Source organism: Grammomys surdaster, unplaced genomic scaffold (genome assembly GCF_004785775.1).
Source record: "Grammomys surdaster isolate TR1022 unplaced genomic scaffold, NIH_TR_1.0 373, whole genome shotgun sequence".
In the NCBI taxonomy this organism is placed as follows: Eukaryota; Metazoa; Chordata; class Mammalia; order Rodentia; family Muridae; genus Grammomys; species Grammomys surdaster.
This window is the reverse complement of record NW_021604792.1, coordinates 2,034,719-2,056,161: the sequence shown is the minus strand read 5'-3', so window position 1 is coordinate 2,056,161 and position 21,443 is coordinate 2,034,719. Positions and strand designations below refer to the sequence as shown.

The 21,443-nt window shown below is 38.9% G+C and overlaps 1 protein-coding gene across 2 annotated transcripts in view; it reads left to right on the top strand.

Annotated features, from left to right (window-relative positions):
• Positions 1 to 21,443, top strand: part of Pik3c2g (phosphatidylinositol-4-phosphate 3-kinase catalytic subunit type 2 gamma) — a 337,943-nt gene that overhangs the window by 74,931 nt on the left and 241,569 nt on the right. For both annotated transcript variants that reach the window (XM_028780980.1, XM_028780979.1), the window contains exons 7-10: positions 772 to 842; positions 5,725 to 5,788; positions 14,621 to 14,680; positions 19,419 to 19,541. In XM_028780980.1, the coding sequence (XP_028636813.1) occupies positions 772 to 842; positions 5,725 to 5,788; positions 14,621 to 14,680; positions 19,419 to 19,541 (318 nt within the window). The remainder of the gene's footprint in view (positions 1 to 771; positions 843 to 5,724; positions 5,789 to 14,620; positions 14,681 to 19,418; positions 19,542 to 21,443) is intronic.

Below are 21,443 nucleotides of genomic sequence, written 5' to 3'. Positions count from 1 at the left end.
GTGTGTGTGTGTGGTGTGTGGTGTGTGGTGTGTGGTGTGTGTGTAGTGTGTGGTGTGTGTGTGTGTGTGTGTGTGTGTGTGTGTGTGTGTGTGTGTGCCTGTATATAGATAGGGGCCATAAAACTAAGGTTTTAAGATAGATGCTTCCTGTCGATTAGAAGAAAAATAGGTCACCAATTAACTCCTAGAATCTGTCGTTACCAATAGCTGAAATGTATTACTTACTTGCATAAAGAGTATCTCTTATAGCGATACTGCAGCAGCAGAACACTGTAAAGTGGAAAAAAAAAAAGAATATTTAGGTGTCTTCTGTCGATCATCTGGAAAGTTAAGTGCCATTCTGTCATGGCTTGCTTGGTGTGCACACCAAAAAAGAAAAGATGAAGCAAGTAAGAGAGATCTGAGGAGGAGAAACAGGAAAGGAAGGAGAGGGAGAAGGGGAAAGAGAAGAGGAAGGCAGGAGAACTGGTATTAAAAACCTGCCTTCCTCCTTCTGAGGAGATACTTGGTTTGTCCTTGGTGATAGCCCATTGTTTTCCCAGGATCCTCTGGGTTTATCCTCCTCTGAGGCCGAGCTTGCTGTTTCACTTGAAAGGAGGGCTCACACAGTTAAAGAAAGTAGTGGGAGTTATTTAAAACAAAGTATAAAAATGATGAATTGAGGTTATCAAAAGAGCTGAATGAAGTGACAGCAGGAAGCACCAGACCTATTTTTATCTGCACCTCACTCCTAGTCAGTCTATAAATATTAATATATTCTGCCGTCTGCAGAGTGAAGATGACCACAGTCAGTTTCATCTGAACCAACTTTTAGAATTTACACATATTTGGAAAATATCCAGGTAAGCTGTTCTATTTCTATCCCAAGACACTTTTCTCCCCTTGCATTCTCAGATGCCAGATCACAATATCTTTCAGTCAACTGTAAATACTGTCCCTTCGCCGGCACCACTTCACCTATAGTACTTTGCTACCTGACGCCCCTTGGCAAGCTCTGTTAATAATTATCTACTCTTCACAGCTCCTCAGCTGTACTTGAGGAGCTGCTAGCACCTTACTGAATAATGTGACTTTCATTTTGAAATATCTCTGCTGCTGGTTATTACACTCCGAAGGATTTCTTTCTTTCTTTCTTTTTCTTTTCTTATTCATTTTGTGAATCTGGGTATTCATGTAATTCGGCTCTTTGTAAAAACCCAATTCCCACACCTTGAAAGTCACCGTCTCCTATTTAAAATTCCTTCTGGGCCTCCCTGATATAATTGGTATGTCATAAACAGAGGAGTGTGAATTCATATTGGGAAACTCAAATGACAGGAAATGGGCACTTCGTAATCGATCCTCACACAGAAATGTATGCCTGTGTTGCTCAGAATAGATGCATCAGTAAAAGACACATCAGAAGACATCAGGGCTGTAGGTTAGGTTTTTCCGGAATTAAATTGTTGTGAGAAAAAAAAACAGGAAGAAACCCGGGAGTGATAAGTGGAAGTCAGGGGTGTTTGTGTTGGGGTGGCCATGTCATCAGTCTCTAAAGCAAAGCCTGCTACAAAGTTAGCTGAATTAGTTGTGGCGTATTAATAACAATCTCCACTCTGTAACACCCTTGCATTGCATATTTTGCATGCATTTTCTTGCCTGAATCTCTCCTCACGGCTGTGATGACCCTTCTTATCTGCTTAAGAATCATGGAAACCAAAGCTCCAAGAGGTTAGATAACAGACCTCAGGCTCCTAAGTCACTGTTAGTGTGAATGCTGAACGCATATACAGTGGGACCACCAAAGGTGGCATCTACACACTGAAGCAGAGCTTCTCTCTGTTGACTTTGCCCAGAACCACTCCTTCTCACCCAGGCTCATCCAGCATCATCACACATAGTTAGGACTGAAAAGGCCTTCCAGCATCATCCAATCCAAGATTTTTCTTCATGCATAGTTACAAGAACCGCATACAAGATGCTGGAAATATTAACTAAGGCCGCAGCTTCATTTTTACAAAATAAATCTACCCACAGGCTGTGGAGAAACAAACATCAAAGAATGGAACCGGAAGTACGGTAGAGAGATAGAAAACCTAACACATTTCTAACAAGTTCCTAACAAGGAAATCCCTGGGCAAGGAAGTATTGCAACTTGAGACTAGTTCTTGGGACAAGAAATAGAGGAGCAGAGAATGTGGGAAAACAGTCTGAAAAAAAACATTCTCCTGTTCTTGTCTCACAGATGCCATCACTTGCCTTTATCGGTGTGGTGGCCTTGGCCATGCGTAGGTGTCCACTGGATTAAGTCAGGGCAAAGCAAAAGTCTTAATATAATAAATGGCGGAGGGCATCTAACAGGGCCAGCCTAGGTTCAGACTAAACTCCTGTATCATACACTCAAATCTAGTCCTAGAATGTGTTCAGCTCTTGAGACTTGCTGCTGAATAAGCACACCCCTTCCTGGATTTTTCTGAACTATGGCTGGCTGGTTCAACTTAGCTAGCTGTTCTGGCTCAAATTCCTCTCCAAGCTGACTGATTCAATATGGTTTCTCTGAGCTTCTACTGAATTTCTCTGCTTGGTCTCATACTAACTGACAATTTGTTCTAATATGGTTCCTTCTCATTCTCTGGATCATTCAGCCTTCACCTATGTAGAACTTGTTCTCTCTGCAATGTGTCTCTGCACAACTATCCAAGTAAATCTGCCTCCTACCTCCTTTCTCTATGCTGCTCTCTCTTAAGTAGCCTCTCTTTTCTCTGTTGTAAGAATTGAGAATATCATATTCTGTCAAATCTTTCTCTGATTCATCACTTTGCCTGCCACTCAATTAGAGATCACTTTTGAATAGCTTCTACAAGCCAGCTTTACCTTCATTGTTTGGGATTAAAAGTGTGTTCTAAGGGCATGTCAGAAGGATTAAAGGTGTGTGCTAAGACTGAACTCCACCACAACTGAAAACAAGTTTTTCCCCTAGTAAATAACACAGTCTCGATGTTCTCAGTATGATCAAATATCCTGCAACATTATAGGAACTAAAACAGAGAAGTTAAAACAAAATAACATAGACACAGTACTGAAGACATGACCAAAGACAGATTAAAAAAAATGAGCACTTCAGTTTCCAACCATTCTCTCCTCAGTGTTACCTGGCACAGGTTCCTTACAACCTCATTACAACTGTACACCTTAGCTTTCTGTGAGATAGTGTTTTCCTCCCTGTCTTCACAGACTAAAAGGCTGAACACTATGACACCAGGAGTCCACACACTCAGACATGGAGTGGGAAGGTCAGGAAGACTGCACATGAACTACTATTCCAGACTACATACCAAAAATCCCTTCTCAACAAAACAGAGTCATCAAGTCCTTGATGTCTAGAGTAACGACAGAGGCTTATCGTTGGGTCTCTGCCTTCTATGTTTTATCTATTTCTTACAAGTTGAGAAAAATGATTGATCATCAATATTTCCAATTACTTTTCTTTCCTATGAGATAGATATTATATTTACAAGCCAAGTGAAGGAATAGATCTTGGAGGTCTTTTAAACATTAGGAACATATTTTGCATGAAAACATACTTTTCTTACCACTCCACTGGCTTGTATAGAATTTATGTATTTTTATCTTAAAATGACAGCTAAACAGATAATGGGGTAACACACGAGAAGAAAGCTACTGGAAAATATATTAATGGGTTTTCCAGGTAGGTTTTTGTCTATAACTCATTATTAAATTCGTCTCAAGAGTTTTTCAGGACAAATAAGAAGATAAAGTTAATAATGTTTTAGAAAGTACTCTGAACAGCAAAGCTGGCAAGAATCTCTGCTCAAATCACATACATCCCAACGAAACACAGATAAGTCTGGAACAATAGATAAGCCTGGGAAAGAGAAATGCAGTGATCTGTTGCCGAAGACAGCCCCATCCATCATAAATACCTGCCAAATGATTTTTAAGACTGGATATTTAGTATTTCTTAATACTAACATTTATCATTATCAGCTTATGAATTGCATTTGAATTTTTAGAGTGAACTATCTCTCCTCTGGTCTTACATCAACAAAGAAGTTTCTATGACCCTAAAAGATGTGGACATTTCTCCCTTCTAACAAGCAAGAGTTTAGTTTTGTAGTAGACAACTTCTATGTATCCTCATAGTCAATTCAACATAGACAAGGTATACCTGGAGATGGTGCCAAAAGGAAAGTATATTGAGGACTCAATGTATTTTCCTTTTGGAAGACTCACCCATTATGATTCAGATGCTAAAATAGCTTATGCTTGTGATAAGCCATCTCTAATTTGAGGCCTTATATCCCTCTCCTGAGGTTCAGGAACCTCTCATGAGGTTCCTGAAATTTAGAGACTCAGAGGCGCACGTGGATACTTAAAAGGCGTTGCAGTGGTCAAGGATGAGATAATTCAAAAGAATAAGAAAGAATACAGAGAACCCAACTCTCTAGGGCATACTAACCTCCAGGAAGCCATTGGAACTTTTCCAAACACTGGCCCTTTGGACTTCCAAGGGGCCTTCATAGTATGCACATGATCAATCATGTAACTGGCTATACTAGTTATTTTTCTAGCTACTGTGATAAAACGCCGTGGCACAAACAACTTAAGAAAGAAAAGGTTTGTTTTGCAGTGGTTCTCAAGTTGAGGGTAAAATCCATCATGGCAGAGGAGTCAAGGCAACAGAAGTCTGGTATAGCTGGATATGTGCCTCTGTTCAGGAAGAAAAGAGAGGTGAATGCTCGTCTATGTCCCAGAGCCTGAAGAATGATGCCCCCTGTGTTCAGAATGGATCTTCCCACTTTTAATTAACTTAACCAAGATAAACCGTCACAGACAGGGCCAGAGGCTAACTTAGTATAGATAATCCCTCACAGGCATGGTCCAAGATGACTTTCCTAGGTGACGCCAAATCCAAGTGTCCTAGGTGACTCCAGATCTTGTCCTGTTGACTATTAACACTATCACACTAAACAATGGTGACTAATCTTCAACTCCCAGAGACCAGGGAATGACAAGACACTAACCTTACTAGATGTTTTCGGTGACAGCTCCTACATCACAGAAAGAAAGGATTTATTTCAGCCCACAGTTCAAGGTTACAGTCCATCACTATGGAGAAGGCACAACCGCCAGAGTTTGAGCAGCTATTCACAATGCATGCACAGTAAAGAGATAGAGGAAGGATGGAGATAGGTTAATGTTCAGTCCACCCTCTGCATCATACACAGTCCAGAATGCCCCTTCCCATGGAATGGACCCACCCACAGTTGGCGATTCTTTCTATCTCAACTAAACCTAAATCAAGATAGCCCCTTATAGATATTCCCAGGAACTTTTTTTTTCTAAAGTGATTTTTATATCACTTTATATCACTGTCAACTTAACATTTAATACAATCACAATATGGAAGTTATAATCTATGAACCTTTCGGGAGTGGAGGGCTCGTGAAGTGTCTGCCAGTTTAAATATGTCTTCTAAGATAAGAGGTTACATGTGGTAGAATGTAGGGAGTTGATGCAAGAATCCTCTGCATTGGTTCAAAAATTCTACAAAATTAGAATAATTTTAGGGTACAAATATTTAAGTCATATCAAGTAATCTGTTTACGTTCTGCCTAATAGAGAATCAAGGGAAAAATGGAACTTATGATAGATGTCTGTACTAAATGTGTGATACTAATTCTCTACACAAGTTTAACCAAATTTTTGTTTTTATCTTTGTAGACAGTGCCTCTCCACAGTAATGAAAAAATACAACCTCCATGTCGAACGCCTGTTGAAAACCCAGGTACTGGCTTCCCTAGCTTTAGCTGTCTGTTCAGTGAGCATTGATTAACCATCTCCTATTTTTCTTAAACTTTGTAAACTTTTTTTAAGAAATAGAGATGAATAAAGCAGAATCCATATTACAAGGGGATTTCCATCCTACCATGCTAATATAAAGAAAGGAAATACGTAGTAAAATGCTGTAGTTGCTACCAAAAAGCCATGTGCATACAGAACACACACACACAGACACACAGACACACAGACACACACACACACACACATCACATAAAGACAAAAAAAATCCCACCAATTAGCATCACACGTTTCCATTGCTTGTTGCAATACAAGTATGTATTTCTTGGTCATCAGTAGGAAACCTTAAAGAAAGGTAGGAAGTAGAGAAAACATTCAGCAAAGAAAAAATAGAAGCAGAAACCAATTAAATGAGGAACTGCCTGGTGTGTTGGAAACTATATTAAATTTAATACAACTTCAATCAGATTCAAGGGTTGAGGCTGGCAAGAGTTATGTAGATTCCTTTGGATCTTATATAACCAGCTAATGCCTTTTTGATTTATCAGCTGATGGCAGAGGCCATTGTTCACAGTAGTGGAATGGCTGCTGGGTGATTAGAGAAGCATCCCATTAGCTCAAGGTGATAGCGAGGTCCAGGTCCAACATGATATTGCAGGTCAGAGATGGGGTGAAATGTGAAATTTGCATGATTGGGTGAAAGACTCAGTAAGCCTAAAATAACCGCAGATTTCCTGGCTGCAGCCCACAGCACGGAGAGATCAATTCCAGAGGATAAGGAGGAGGAGAGAGGATGGCTCAGCAGGAGAAAACTAAGATGGATTCAGTCCAAGGCTACTAAAATCTAGGCACCTGCTGGGCATCTGAGTTGTGATCTCCATTAGACATATCATTCCTGAGAGCTGCTCTTAGGGAAGGCTGGCTTTTCCAAAGTAAGTCAACAGAACACCTTACACAAAAGCCCTGCAAATCAGAGCCTAACTTTGATCAGATGACGGCTCCTTTTCTCATGAACTGGTGGGATCAACAGGTCTGTGAGAGGATGCAGCTCTCAGACCACTCACTACGCCTAACAGGAATGAGCTTTAGTGGAAGGTGTGGTTTTGATGTGGATAGCCAAACTTGGATATGAATGTGAATTCTATACCAATAATTACCAATATAGGGATGCCTATACAATTACACACCTCATTTGCCTCCCTGAAGTCTTGTATTCTCTCTATCATAATTGTCTTTCTTAGGCCTGTCTTGAAATGTAAAGATATTGGGTACGAGTGAAGGAAAATGACACTACCTTAACTCTTACAGAAGTGTCCCAAGTGAGGCTCAGGAGATGTCTTGGTAGGTAAAGTAACTAGTATGGCAAATACAAAGAACGAAGTTTGGATTGCAGCAGCCATGAAAAAGTCTGGGTATGGTAACACATATATATAACCTCAGGCCTGGGAAAGCAGAGGCAAGATGATCCAGAGGACTCACTGGTCAGGTAATCCAGCTGATGCAATGACCTTGGTTTCCTGAGTGACCTTGTCTTAAAAAGTAGAGTATCCCTTCTAGAGAGTGTGTTGAGTAATCACTTCCATGTGTACTTCTTTGTCTTTGATAGTTGATGGACAATCCGTGGCACGTAGCAGCAGCGCAGCAGTCTCCTCTACCCTGTTCTGACTGTCCTTTCAACAGGACAAGACTAGTTGGATATGGTAGTCCCCTTGATTCAGTACCATCTCCTGTTGTAAAATCCATTTTGTGTTGCTATAATCAAATTCCTGAGACTTGGTAGTTTAAATAAACCACAGAGATTTAGTGAGTGAGGTACGATACACTAAGAATATGAAGGACAGAAGGTCAAAAGTTCGAGGTCATGTTCAACTTCGTAGTGTGTTCCAGGCCAACCTGGGCTACAGGTGATTCTATCTGCAAACAAAATACAAACAAACAAAGAAAAAGAATGGAGCTTTAGCTGTTTTAGTTCTAGGCTCTGAAAGGTGCAAGTCTGATGGACCAACAAATGATAGGGGTTCTGTGCTGTGTCACTGTGAAAGAAGAAAGGCAGGTGAGTAAGAAGCAATGAACTCACTTTTACAAGGAAGGTCAACAAAGGTCATTAAGATTGTGTTTTTGTGATGATGGGGTGTCTGGATCTTCCCTACCCATTGTGACTCCAGTAGAGAATCAATTTGTCCAGTTGACCACCCACTAGACGCAGCTACTTTAAAGTAAGGAATGGTGATGACAAGACAAAAACAAAAACAATGTCTATAGTGCATTTTATGGAAATATTTTTTTTCTAATTGTAATAAAGAAAACTTGTCTTAAAAAATGTAGAGTACGATGCCTAACATCCTTCACAGGTGCACGTACAGGAGCCTGCACAAATACATGAATTCTCTCTCTCTCTCTCTCTCTCTCTCTCTCTCTCTCTCTCTCTCTCTCTCTCTGTGTGTGTGTGTGTGTGTGTGTGTGTGCCTCATAAGTTGTGCCCTTTTACACTTGACTTGTTCAAGCCCATAATAACCTGTCTTAGGTAAAATTTGAAATTTGCCAGGACCACGGCACACAAAGACTTCAATCACCAATGCAGAGACTGTTTTGAGGGTTAATAATCTCAAGAGTTGATTTCATTTAGTTTAATATCTCAGTGTTTTTTGTGTGTTATTGGCATCTTCTTTACACCCGGTCAGACTTTTGAAGATCTGTAATACTTCGGGCTTTTCAATTTTAGAAGCTTGATTGCATTACTCACATAGGAAGCCATCCATATGTTCGCTTTGAAAGAAACCATTGGCCACTGTTAATTTTTCCAATGTGACTAAAATATTGGCAAAACATCAAAGAAACACTGTCTTCACGTTGTCGTTAGCAGAACACAACCATTGCTTGGAACTGGATTAATTTATAAATAGACCACAGTGCCTGTGTGGTTCCACATGAACTCAATCCAAACCAAAGAGATTTATTATTTTTTTTAGATTTAATTCTTAACGTTATGTGCATATGTGTATGTCTCTCTGGGTATGTGAGTGTAAGTGCAGATGTACTCAGTAGACAGAAAAGGGCGTCATGACCTCTAGTGCTGCAGTTCCAAGTGGTTGTGACGCATCTGAAATGGATGTCGGGAACTGGACTTGGGTACCTGGCCCCATGCATGTTCTTAAGCCCTAAGCGATCCCGTTAGACTCATGAAAAGCTTGTTGGATGAGCTTTGGAAACAGAGCATCTGGAACAACGCATGGGCAGACCACGATATTGGCTCTAAATGTTGCACGTGCTTATTGACAAGTGAATTAAGCAGCGTTGCCTCATGGCCCCAGGATCAGATCACCTGCTTCTTTGACAAATCACCATTTCATCAATATACCAAACAGTATTGATTTGTAAAATAATGTTTCCACCATCTCTTACAAACTTAGATTATTCTGCATGATTAGAAAACAAGATAACAAATCCTTGGGGAGGTAAATGTCACAGATATTTCTAGTCAGGTGGGTAATTTCAACTGCCAAATAGGTTTGTCCTTTGAAGTAATTCTTTCAACATGTTTTAGACTTCATTAATTTCAAATTGGGTGGCCTGGGTTGTGTCCTAGGTGGCTAACTGTGCAGGTAGCTTATATGAAACTTCTCCATTCGAAACTTATCTCCTGACTTCTGTTTCCGTGGATATTTTGAATTTTCAGAAAAATAATTTTGAAGACATTCTGTATCCTATATTTATCTTAATTTTTGAAAGAAATAAAAAGTAAAAGAGTTCTCCAAAAGCTATTCCTGAATGCTTAAGAATTGAACGTTTTGCTCCCTGGATAGATGGAGGCGGTGAGTGCCCTTCCCTGAAGTGGCTGAGGACCTGGCTTGAGACTGGGTCCATTTACATAAGTAATTCCCTGAGTGGAGACTATTCATCCCAGCACACTATAAAATCAGGTCTTACCCTGGCTGAAAGAATGGACTTCTGATTCAAAATTGCTTCTTACGGGGAGACTTGAGTCTCCTTGCTGAATGCCTACCGAAACGTCAGTCAGGACCATTAGAGGTAAGCGAATCTAATGAAGCCCTGAACTAATTGCAGAGCACATGGGCCGAGATCGTACGAAATCAATTCTAGCTGAAACGTGACTGGACTCCAGGCAGTGTCTTCCTGGTCTAGGCAGGGTGAAGAGCTCTACTCCCCAGCTCTTCCACCGTCTCGCCTATGATCCAGATGTTGTATCAATAATAAACAAAAGAATAATGTGTCATCTGTATTCACATTAAACAGCTCAGGAGAAACAAGGACACGATCCTTAACTAAAGTCACAAACCTCCAGAGAGGAAGAAAACTCAAAATATAAGCAGAAAGGCTTAGAATGGGATATAGTAACACAGGTTATAGTTTTTTTTAGAGTTGAGCACTCTTAGTAATAGCAAATACACTAGTAGATGTTCAGAATGTCCAATTTCAAACATAATTTAAGCAGAGTTATAGTCCAGGTCAGAATTTAGAAACAGAACTTTCCTCCACCTGAGAGATATTTCTGTCAACTTCCATTACTGTGGAGGAATTTTACCTAGCCTTCCTAATTCATATTCCTCATCGCTCAGTAGAGATAATAAAATATAAGACAATGATACCTTTAAAGATCAGTGAAAACGACCCGTGTAATGTGTTTTACACAGGGCAGTGATTGGAAGAACGCCATCCCAGGAGCGTGAGCCACGTGGTATCAGTCTTGCAATACCACGTCAGCCCTTGTTTTCATTGCTATCACAGAGACGGGAATGGGGGGGTGGGGGTTATGGAGAATCCAGAATAAAACCATCAATCCAGTTTATAATCACAATTGGATACAATAAAAGGTTGTGGAAAGGAGAAAAAATTCATAAGAAGAAAATAAGAAAAAAAAAATGACCAGGTATGATGACCAGTGAGAGGTCAGAAAGAGAGAAACTGAGGAGACAGAGTCAGGTCATGGGAAAATCAGACACAATTTTCAGAATGAAGGCTGCCTTAGTTAAAACGCAGGCCAGGCTGAAATGACTGAAAGTCAGAACTATTATGTAAAGAACATTCACTCTGAGACTGAAGATGTAAGATCCTCAGAATCTCAGAATCGTGGTCCTTGAAGCAGAAGATAGTTCGCCACAAAGAAGATGGCGTTCTAGTGAGAACAAGAGCCCCAGAGAAGTTTCTGGAAAGAAGTAAGCACTGTCTGCACTCTCTCTCTAGTGCTTAGATATGCTGTGCATCACAGGATGAATATTTAGAAATGTATATACAGTATGAAGGCTAGTTATATGACAGACACTGGTGAAGGATCATGTACTGCTGGTGTCTGTGACTCTGGGCCCTTTCACTTTCTGTCTTCTGCAGAAGACAAGCCCTTTGTGCCCACAAGATGTCTCCACCTGTCACCTGTAAACGCACTTGTCATCAAGCCTGTCCTTGCAACCCAACAGTGAAAAGATAATACATTTTGTGCTTTGACCTTCACATTTTTTTCCTATGGAACACACAGACACACAGAAACACACACGCAGAGAAACACAGATACAGATACACAGAAACACACAAACACATGCACACGACACACAGACAGACACACACATACCATACACAGAGAGACACATACAGACACACAGAAACACACACACACAAACACGGACACACAGAAACACATACAGAGAAATACAGATACAGACACACAGACACACAAACACATACACACCACACACAGACAGATACACAGACACACACACACAGAGACATACAGACACACAGACACACAGAGACACACAAACACAGACACAAACACACACACACACACACACACACAAATATGCTTCCTCCATGCGTTGGCTATGTTCACTTTAAGTGTTGAATAGTACTCCATTAAAATAAAAATGGATCTCAGTTTATCTCCTATGCTGTTTGCAGACATTTGAGAAAATAACAATAATTTTTCTGGGGTATAAATTTGGGGTTGTTCATGCATAGGTATCCAATAAGTTTATGTATATTTCACAACATAACATAGCTTCTTTTTTCACAATGTGATATAGTACAACTTGAGGTATGTGTAATTATGTTTTGTTGTTAACTTTTATTTCTTATTAACAAATATGTATGCACTTTTTGATAAATATAACAATCGTCCTCAATATTTTATAGCAAACGTTGTAAGCCACCTGATGTGGCTGCCATGAACCAAACCTGGGTATTATACAAAAGAAGTCACTGTCTGAACCACTGAGCTATCTCTTCAGTCCTTGAACTTTTGCTTAAAACCCAGGTTAAAAAATTATGTTACGCTTTTTATACTATTAATTGAAGATTGGCTTCCACAGATTTGCAAACTTTTTTTCAGTTTTCTTAGGATTATTTACAATTTTCTGCCTTGATATTCTATGTCCCATTTCAAATTGCTCTTTTGTATATAAAGTGGTAATCATTCAAATTTTTAATTCTTTGACATTTTCATACAATGAATGTGGTTATTTTGGTGCCCTGTTAACTTCCCCTATCCACCCTGTCTCTTACACTTAACCCAATTTCTTCTTTTAAAAGACTTTAATGTCTTTTCTTTTGTTTCGGCTTGTTTTGTGGGTGTATCAGACCAATGAGATAAATCCAGGTTGCCTGCGTAAGCAGGGGAGGGAGGTTCCTTAGCAGAGCAAGACAACTCGTTGGTGACTACACTGCAGAAGGAAAAGAGACCATCCCTACCCCCACCCCAGCACTTTTAACTGTCCATAGTTCCTCTATGGTGCAGTTCCATAGAGAGTGGTGGTGTTTCACAGGGATTCCTTTTTATTTTTAAGTGCACAGCAAGGAGTTCATTTATTTAAAATAGTTTATTTTCCTCAATTGCAGGAGCTTGGCATGATTTTTAAAAACTATTAGCCATATGTTTACTCATTAGTTTCTAGACAGCCTGTCCTGTTCAGTCTTTATTTTATTATTTAATTTAATTTTATATATTTTGTGCATGTTTGTTTTGCTTACATGTATGCATATGAATCATGTGAGTGTACTGTACTTGTGGATTCCAGAAGAGGCTTCAGATCTCCTGCAACTGGAATTACAGATGTGTGTGTGTGTGTGTGTGTGTGTATGTGTGTGTGTCTGTGTGGTGTGTGTGTCTGTGATGTGTGTGTGCCTCTGTGTGTGTGTGTGTGTGTGTGTGTGTGTGTGTGTGTGTGTGTGTGCTGGGAATCAAACCCAGGTCCTCTGGAAGAGCAGCCACTGTTCTTTACTGTTGAGCTGTGTCTCGAGTTGGAAGTTATTCAATCCCCGTGTTTGACAGCACGTAATAGAAGTCTCCTCATTGTTATTCTTATCCTGAGTCTTTCTCAGACACCTTGCTAAGCATATTGGTGAATCTACACACATATTTTAGGAGAATTGGTGTTTAGTCCTGATATCAAGGTCGTTTAATAGTTTGACATCAGTAATCTGTATATCGTAGTTACAATAAACTGCACTGGCTTGTGTTTCTGTGACACAATCTTTTCTTTTAATTTATCGAGTGCTAGACATTATATGTAGAACTATGTTAGAGATTGAGGCAAGTTTTACTGAGGGCAGAGGGTGGTTAGCTTTCTTCTGCTGAATGTTAGTGTGTAGGGTGTTGTAATCCTGTGAAAACATTTGTACAGAGGGCCTTCTCCATGCTTCCTCTCCTCTCTGTAGTCCTCTCTCTCTCTCTCTCTCTCTCTCTCTCTCTCTCTCTCTCTCTCTCTGTTTATTACTAAATGATTGACTCATTCTTTTGGCACTGGAGTCTAAGAGGGTTTGCTGTTGTAAGAGTCAAGCACATCTTCAAGTCGACTTTGTACCTGGACTTTTGATGGGGACAGTGACCCCCCTGTGCACAGTAGGTAAATTCCTCCTTAAGTCTGGATTTAGTCTTGTGCAACAGAGCATCTTGTTACCAAAGCCTGATGTGGAGTTGACATTGAGTAGGATCCTGGGCTCAAGGCAAAGTGTCCCCTGTGCACAGAGGTTTCATCATGACTCTTCCCTTGTTAGCAGAAGACAGTCACCTGTGCCCTACCTACTTCTAGTGTTTGCTCTCTGCTTCTCAGAAGCAAAGGCTTATGCCTGCACCAGGAGGCAACTACTGTAGCCCCAACTTCCAGGAACCCAATGTTTTACTTTTATGAAAAAAGTCCACCAAGAAGGCAAGGCTTTGTGCCTATTCCTAGACAGTGCTCATCACCACACACCTCTGCCGAATAGGCCCTTCAGTTCCAAACAAGTGTACTAACTCAAACTCGGTCTTGAAGAATTTGGTAAATGGATCCTCTCCTATTCTTTGCCAAAGCTTAAGCATTTGATGTGCCCCATGTCTCCTGTTAGTCTTTGTGACGATATTCACTTGGTGACATTGTGGTTTTGCATGTATACAAGAGTCATAACAATTTACGACTTTGTACATTATATGGCATTATATGATTAAATGCATTCACTTTTTACAATTATCCCAACATTCTACACTTCAAGCCAGAATGCTCCTACAGAGAAAATATCCATCTCTTCAGAGGAAACAAAAAAAAAAAAAAAAAAAAAAAAAAACTATGGCAGGGAAAAAAACTGGAGAGGAAAGCATCCTAAACTCTCAAATGTCTCTGAATTCACGAGTTGATTTTGATACTTTGAGGCAGCATATTTAAACAGATACTCGATATTTAAACAGACACTTGTTCATATTTCTGTGAAATCTGGAAATGAGTAAGGGCTGTGTGACTGTTTAAAAGCAGCTTGCCTTTGTCTCTGTCACCACTAAGAAAGTCCACGACAGTTAGCTTCTTTCATTCCTGTGGTGGCCCATTCTCTTTTCTAGGAAGGTGTGGAAGAGAAACATTTGTCATCCACGTTTTCCAGTGATGGACACGTTTCTCAGGTAAGTTTATTATATGAAGTATCGGGATTCTGAGCCTGTGAGGACTGTAATACATCAAATGTCTTCAAAGATTTCAGAACATGTCTCACAGAATATATCATTGCATAGCTGTTTGGGGTTTCATTAACTCAAATGATCAGAGTTAGGAGGAATTTAGCCCAGACCAAATGTCTGCGAATTACAGAGTTCTTCTGTAAACTACCCTGATACTTAATGTGCCTGCAAGTGGAGGAGTTCATTCGTCCTGGAGATGCCTTCTCAATGTCAAACCTATACTTTTGAGAGTTTTTACTTTTATCATATTGTTCTAAAACCCACCTTCCCTTATATGTGAATACAGGACTTTCAAAGGATTTGGCCATTCAAAACAAATTTTCTCTGTAACCACTTTATTGTGCATGTGTCCATTATATACATGTGTTTGTGTGCATATGTTATGTGTATGTATGTGTGCATATGTACATGAGTGTATGTATGTGTGTGTATCTGAACATGTGCATCTGTAAACATGTGTTTTTGTGCACACATATATATGTGTGCATGGATGCATATGCATGTGTGTGCATGTGTATATATACATCAAATGAATACACATATATACATATATTAGAGAATGGTTGGAAAGTATGTCCACACAGATCCATTGAGTCTGCTTCTGCCTGAAACCCCAATAATGCCAACCTCTGAAATAGTTACTTTCCTTTAATTGTAACTGGCAGTTTGACAAGGAACAGCTTAAGGTAGAAGGTTGTAATGTGGCTCACGGTTTGAGGGGCTACTAACCACTGAGGAAGGAGGCATGGTGCCACTCAGCTCATGGTGATGAGAAGTTAATGATCAGAGAGCTAGGTTTGTCTCTACACATAGCCAGAAACAGAAAGAATAGGGTTGGGATGAAAGAGGGGCTAGCCTGTAACCTGTAACCTGTAAGACCTGCCACCAACCAGTCCACTTTTGCAGCTGGATTCCACCTCCTAGACTCCAGGGCCTCTCATACACAAACACATTGACCTACTGAAATTAACACAATTCCATAAAACAATACAGGTAAATAGCTACAGGTATGTATAACAAGAGGTGTGGCTATCAGCTTTACAGATAACAGCTATAGGAAGGAAACAGTACTCTGAGCTCCCTACCAGGCATGTGTCTTCTCTTTTATAGGTTATAACCCTCCCATTGTCCTCTGTTGACTCTGGGTCTTAGTTCTCAATCACCCCTTCCCCAACACCATCCAACCATGAGGTTCAATCCATCAGCACCTGTCTGAATGTGAGCTATAAACATTAAGTCCTCATGTCAGAATCTAAATCCAGACCCACAGTTGCCTGGGGCCCCTGAAGGACCAATGTTTGAGCTGTAGCTCAGATTGAAAGATTCTCCTTAGCTTTCCATCTTCTGAAGGATGAATCAATCAATCTCTGTTATGGGCTGAGCTGTGCATCCACTCTTTTCTGAGCATACAGGGTTTGTGTGTATGTGGGGAGTGTGTGTGTGTGTATGTGTGTGTGTATGTGTGTGTGTATGTGTGTGTGTGTGCATAAAGAGTATTGTGTTTCTTAATATGAAAAATGTAAGAGCTAGAAAGCCATTTCATATCCCTAGGGTAGATCATGATATATATCAAAAATACCTGAATCAAATAGTACTCCTAAAAATCTCATGGTGACGGACTCTCTTCTGTGCTTAAAGCTGTGTGTTTTTGTTTGTTTGTGTGTGTGTCTATATGTGTGTATTTGTGTGTGAGCTCATGCATATACATTGAGTATGTAAGCTCACTCTCATCTATACGGGAAGCTGTGGAAGCCAGGAGTCAACATAGGGTTTCTTCCTTAAATGTTCATATCTCCAGCCACTGAAACTACACTTTTATTTTTATTCCCACCCCTCCCCTCAAAAATAAAATTTAGGCTCATCCTTAATCCAGTTTTTGTCAGTTTTTCATATTCAATCCATCACCAGGTTATTTTTATGACTGCATCATTTCACTCAATATATTCTAGCATTCTCAGTGACTTGTGACTACAGTTAGTTATAATTATCTTCAGAGTCTGTGACTATAAAATGAGATACATAGATTATATAAGCCAATAAGACATACTGCAAGGCTGTTACAGAGTAAACTAAATCTCACATTGCCAGGGACACAAGGTGATTCAGAATTTTCATTTTAGTTGATAATATGTCTGTATTTTTAAGAATTTACATTTTGAGGATCTTCCCAGTACATAAGTCAGGAAACACAACCTTTTATATATTCAATAATCTTATGATGTTTAATCCTACTTCATTAGTTATCTGTGCAAAATAGATGAGGTCTGATTCTTTTATAATTAAAAACACACGTGAATGGATCAAAGTTAAACATTAGAATTTTCTGATTCATATTTTTATATTTTATTTCATGTAATCTTGATAGCAACCTTCTAGTCAATTGCTATGACTCCTCATGTAGAGAAGACATTATCTAGGCATATGGGAGTAAATACTTAAATGATAATTGTGGGTAGAACATGAAACTTCCCCATAGAACTGTGCTGACCTCAGTGAATATGTTGACTTTCTATTTGGAAAAGTAACATTTACTCACCTGATTTAATTGTTGTCTCGGAGGCTTACTGCTGAATAAGCTCATTCTCACTAGCTTTTCTAAACTCTGGCTGGATGGTTCAACTCAACTGTTTTGGCACAAACTTCTCTCCAAGCTGAGTGATTCAAACTGCCTTCTCTCATCTTCTGACTGAATTGCTCTGCTTGGCCTGAAACTAACTCTGATAATCCATTTCAATCTTCTGACTCCTTCTAATTCTTTGGTTCATTCTGTTTTCGCTTGCTGTCTTTGTAAAACTGTAACAGTAAAGCTGCCACACACACACACACACACACACATTTGGCCACCCATCACCAACCACACCACCCCTCTTCTTTTCTCTTTCTGCTCTTAAGTATCCTCTCTTTCCTCTACTGTTCTTGTCTTAAGTTGAGTGTCTCCTAACTCTGACTCATTCTGTCAAATCTTTCTCTGATTCATCATTTTGTCTGTCCCTCAATTAGATACTATGTCCAAACACGGCTACTTCCTTCTACAAACTAACTTTACTAACATTATTTGGGATTAAAGGTGTATACTAAGGGCATGTCTGTATCTAGTCAGAGGGATTAAAGGTGTGTCTGCATTCCAGCCAGATCACACAGACCTAGAAAATCTTTGTATGAGAAACCCTTGCCAGAGCAGCCATGTTGCTGGATTAAAATTCCTCTACATCTATTAACAAGGGTAATGTTCTTCTAAGGAGCCCTATAGTTTGTCAGTTTTTCCAGTCTTAAACATGATACTCAAAACTACAACCCAGTGTTGATGAAAATTGCACAGAATCTGCACAGAAATCTCAACCCTTACTCTCTGGTTGTTAGAGAAGTATGTGTTTTGATTGAGTTTATTAACCATGTAGGATGCTGGTACCCATGTAATTTTCAGTACGTCCACTCTGATGAGTCACATGCTGAGGAAGCAGCTGACTCTTCCCCAAAGGGACTACCTCATAGATATTTGTCCTTTATGCTATCATGAACAACTACATAGTTTCAATCTGTAAAAATGAATCTTAACTAAATAAACTCCTCTTATTTTTGCTTATCAGGTCTGTTGACGTTTGAGGGATGTCTATTTTGTCTTCTGTGACATTCATTAATAATTCTCCCTAAATTTATTTTCAGTGTTTATTTTAAAATCTCTTAAATTGTACTATGAAGGCATTAAGAAGCATTTTTATTTTCCACTAAATAGTTGAAATGGTGTCCTATTGGTGAACAAAACCTCCTGAGCATAAAATTTAATTGATGTTTTTGTTAAGAAAATATTCCAGAAAATGTAGGTTAGAACAATTTATTTTGTGAATCCTTATCTTTCTCTAGCTTACTGTCCTATTTTATCACTCCTCTTGTCCACTGTCATTGACCTGTGCAGATCTTGCTAGCTGGATCTGGGATCCAGAGAACCTGAAAGAATGGGGCAGACTACAGTCTGATGCTGCAGACAACCTTTCTTCAAATGCACTGTACTTTTATATACAAATGTAACAAAGAAAGAAATGATTGAAGGAAAGTTGTTTGAGTTTAGAAAAACTTAATGAGAAAAACATGTAAAAAAAATGACAATAAACACATACTAAATATTAACAGAGCAGCTCTTTCCCAGAACTTTACCAGGACGGAGCAATGGAAACACAACTGCCTGGCGTGCATATCTGGGAAAGCACAAAAGCCAGGCAGGAGGTGATAACCAGATTCTGAACACAATGACCAGATCAGGCTCTACAATTATGATCTGACATCAAAAATGTATAAACATGTCTTATAAATTGAATGTGCTTATCACATGAGGCATGAAATCTAGTCCAAGACCAATACAGGGAATAAAATGCACCTGAGGTGAAAGGCCCTCTGTCTTTTTCCCCCAGGAGTGTCCCTCAGTTGCCCAAGCTTTGTTCACTAAAGGTAATTTTTTGGCCATGTTACAACACCTCCATCTTCCTCCTTTATCTCTTTCTCCCTTTCTTCCCTCTCTCATTTCATTTTAAATAACAATAAATTAGACTCCAGTTAGTTAGCAAAACAGTTATGTGAAGCTTTTGATGTGAACAGCTAACTACTTTCCATCCCACTCCTTCTTCATGAGAAAGAAGTCAACTGAATGTAAATTTTAATAAATGTTGATATGTGTTCTTGTTATCTACAGCCACATGTGAATAATGTTATTGAAGAAGTTAGAAACATATGCAGTGTTCTGGGGTGTATTGAAACCAAACAAGTTTCAGATGCAGTAAAAGAACTAAATCTAATTCTGCAGAGACCATCACAGGTAAATATATTCCACTGTTACAGCATAATTAAGTCTATGCTCAGCAATCACTTAAAGAGGATGGAAAGGTTTTGACTGGAAATCAAATGTCTGTGTGTACATGTGTGTTGTGTGTGAGCACACAGTATTTTTTCGGTTATTCAAAAGTATAGGTATCCCAATTATGTTATAACAAAAAGATTCAAATTAAGTTAAAAGGAATTCTCTAACACTCTGACAGTCAAGAAATTCATGACTTCCCTCAAAATTTCCAAGTTCAGGGTCCTCTGGTGTCTGAGTATGTACATGGCACAGTATTCTAGCAGGTGTGTATACAGGCTGGTGATGATGGTCTTCTGCACAGGTACAGAATAGTCAGGCTATTCAGCTGAAGGCAATAGACTGCAGATGTGCTTTTCCACAGAATGTGACATAGACACTGATACTGTGACTCTGGGAAAATTCTCTGGAAACTATACCCTGAACCATTTCCTACTTTGAAAGGTTTGGAAAAAATGGAGCATTATACAAGATTTTAAATCTCAATAAAAAAGTAAACTTTCTAGTGTGAATGCTAATCAGAAATGACATTTGTGATATCTATTTACAACCTGTCTGCTAGTTTAACAAATGAATAGAAATGTAACAGTAATAATGATGGCAATAATAATAATAATCATAATAAATCAATATGATAGTTCCTCTTCAGGTGCATACTGACAGATACCATGTATCAGTGCCACTTGATACAGGTTTACCCATGATAAGTTTCAATTTACAAAATAAACAGGTAATGAACTAATAAAAATGATAAAATATAGCAACATAATACTATTCCATAACATATAACACAATTGGCAGCAGTATTATAGTTACTCTTTAAGGTCACTAAGTCAAATATGTTTACATGAGCACAAATACTCCAAACCCTGGCAACTTATTTGGAAGTTGAGATGTTACTAGGTGACCAATGTATAAGTAGCACATACTGCGTAAATACAGGAGACAAACTGAATGATCTGGCCCTGGGCAGTAAGGAGTTGGACAAGGAGGGGTTACATTATACTACTCAGAATGATGCTCAACTTAAAATGTTATGTATTGTTTATTTCTAAAATCTTCTACTTGGTACATTTAGAAGGGCTTTGACCACAGTCTTGAAACTCATGACAGAAGAACTACTATAATTAACACTTGATACATATTATTCATTTAATATAATTTTATTCTACTTCAACACTTTCTCATTATAATGCCATTAATTTAGTATTAGCATTTTCATTTTATTACCCAAATTTGCTGCACATGGTACTTAGGGACAGAGGATTAAAACATGAATACATGAATTCTTTATCTGCATGGAATGAACAACAAGATTATATTCCCTTTAAATACATTAGTCTAGAAATTCTCAAAAGATTGGTTTCAAATATACATAATCACTTTTACTGAATGTGTAAATAATTATGCTGGCTGCTTATTGCTTCTGACACCAGAGTAACTATGCAAAGTCAGTAATTAAATGCATGGCTATGTCTTGTTTTAATCAAAAGTTGTTTTATGATTAAACAATGGGAACAAACAATTTATTTGCATTCTGTGAACAATGAGGGTAACAATGCTAAGTTGTCCCAGACACAGATCACCAAATATGCTAAAAATAAATATCAGCTAAAAGAACTAATCAGCTAAATCAATAATCCCTAAATTTAATGTTTAAGAATGATTTGTATTTTTTTCCTGGATTTTTTTACTGAAAAAAGTATGTTTTTTATTTTTAACTTTCCCACTTATTGAGTTACTTTGTTGTGTCTATGGTGAGCTATGTGACAAAATCTCTTTAAGGAAAGCAATGTTGACTGAAACTTACAACCCAAAGAACAGTCCATCAGTGCAGTGTGAAGAACAGTGCATCAGTGGAGT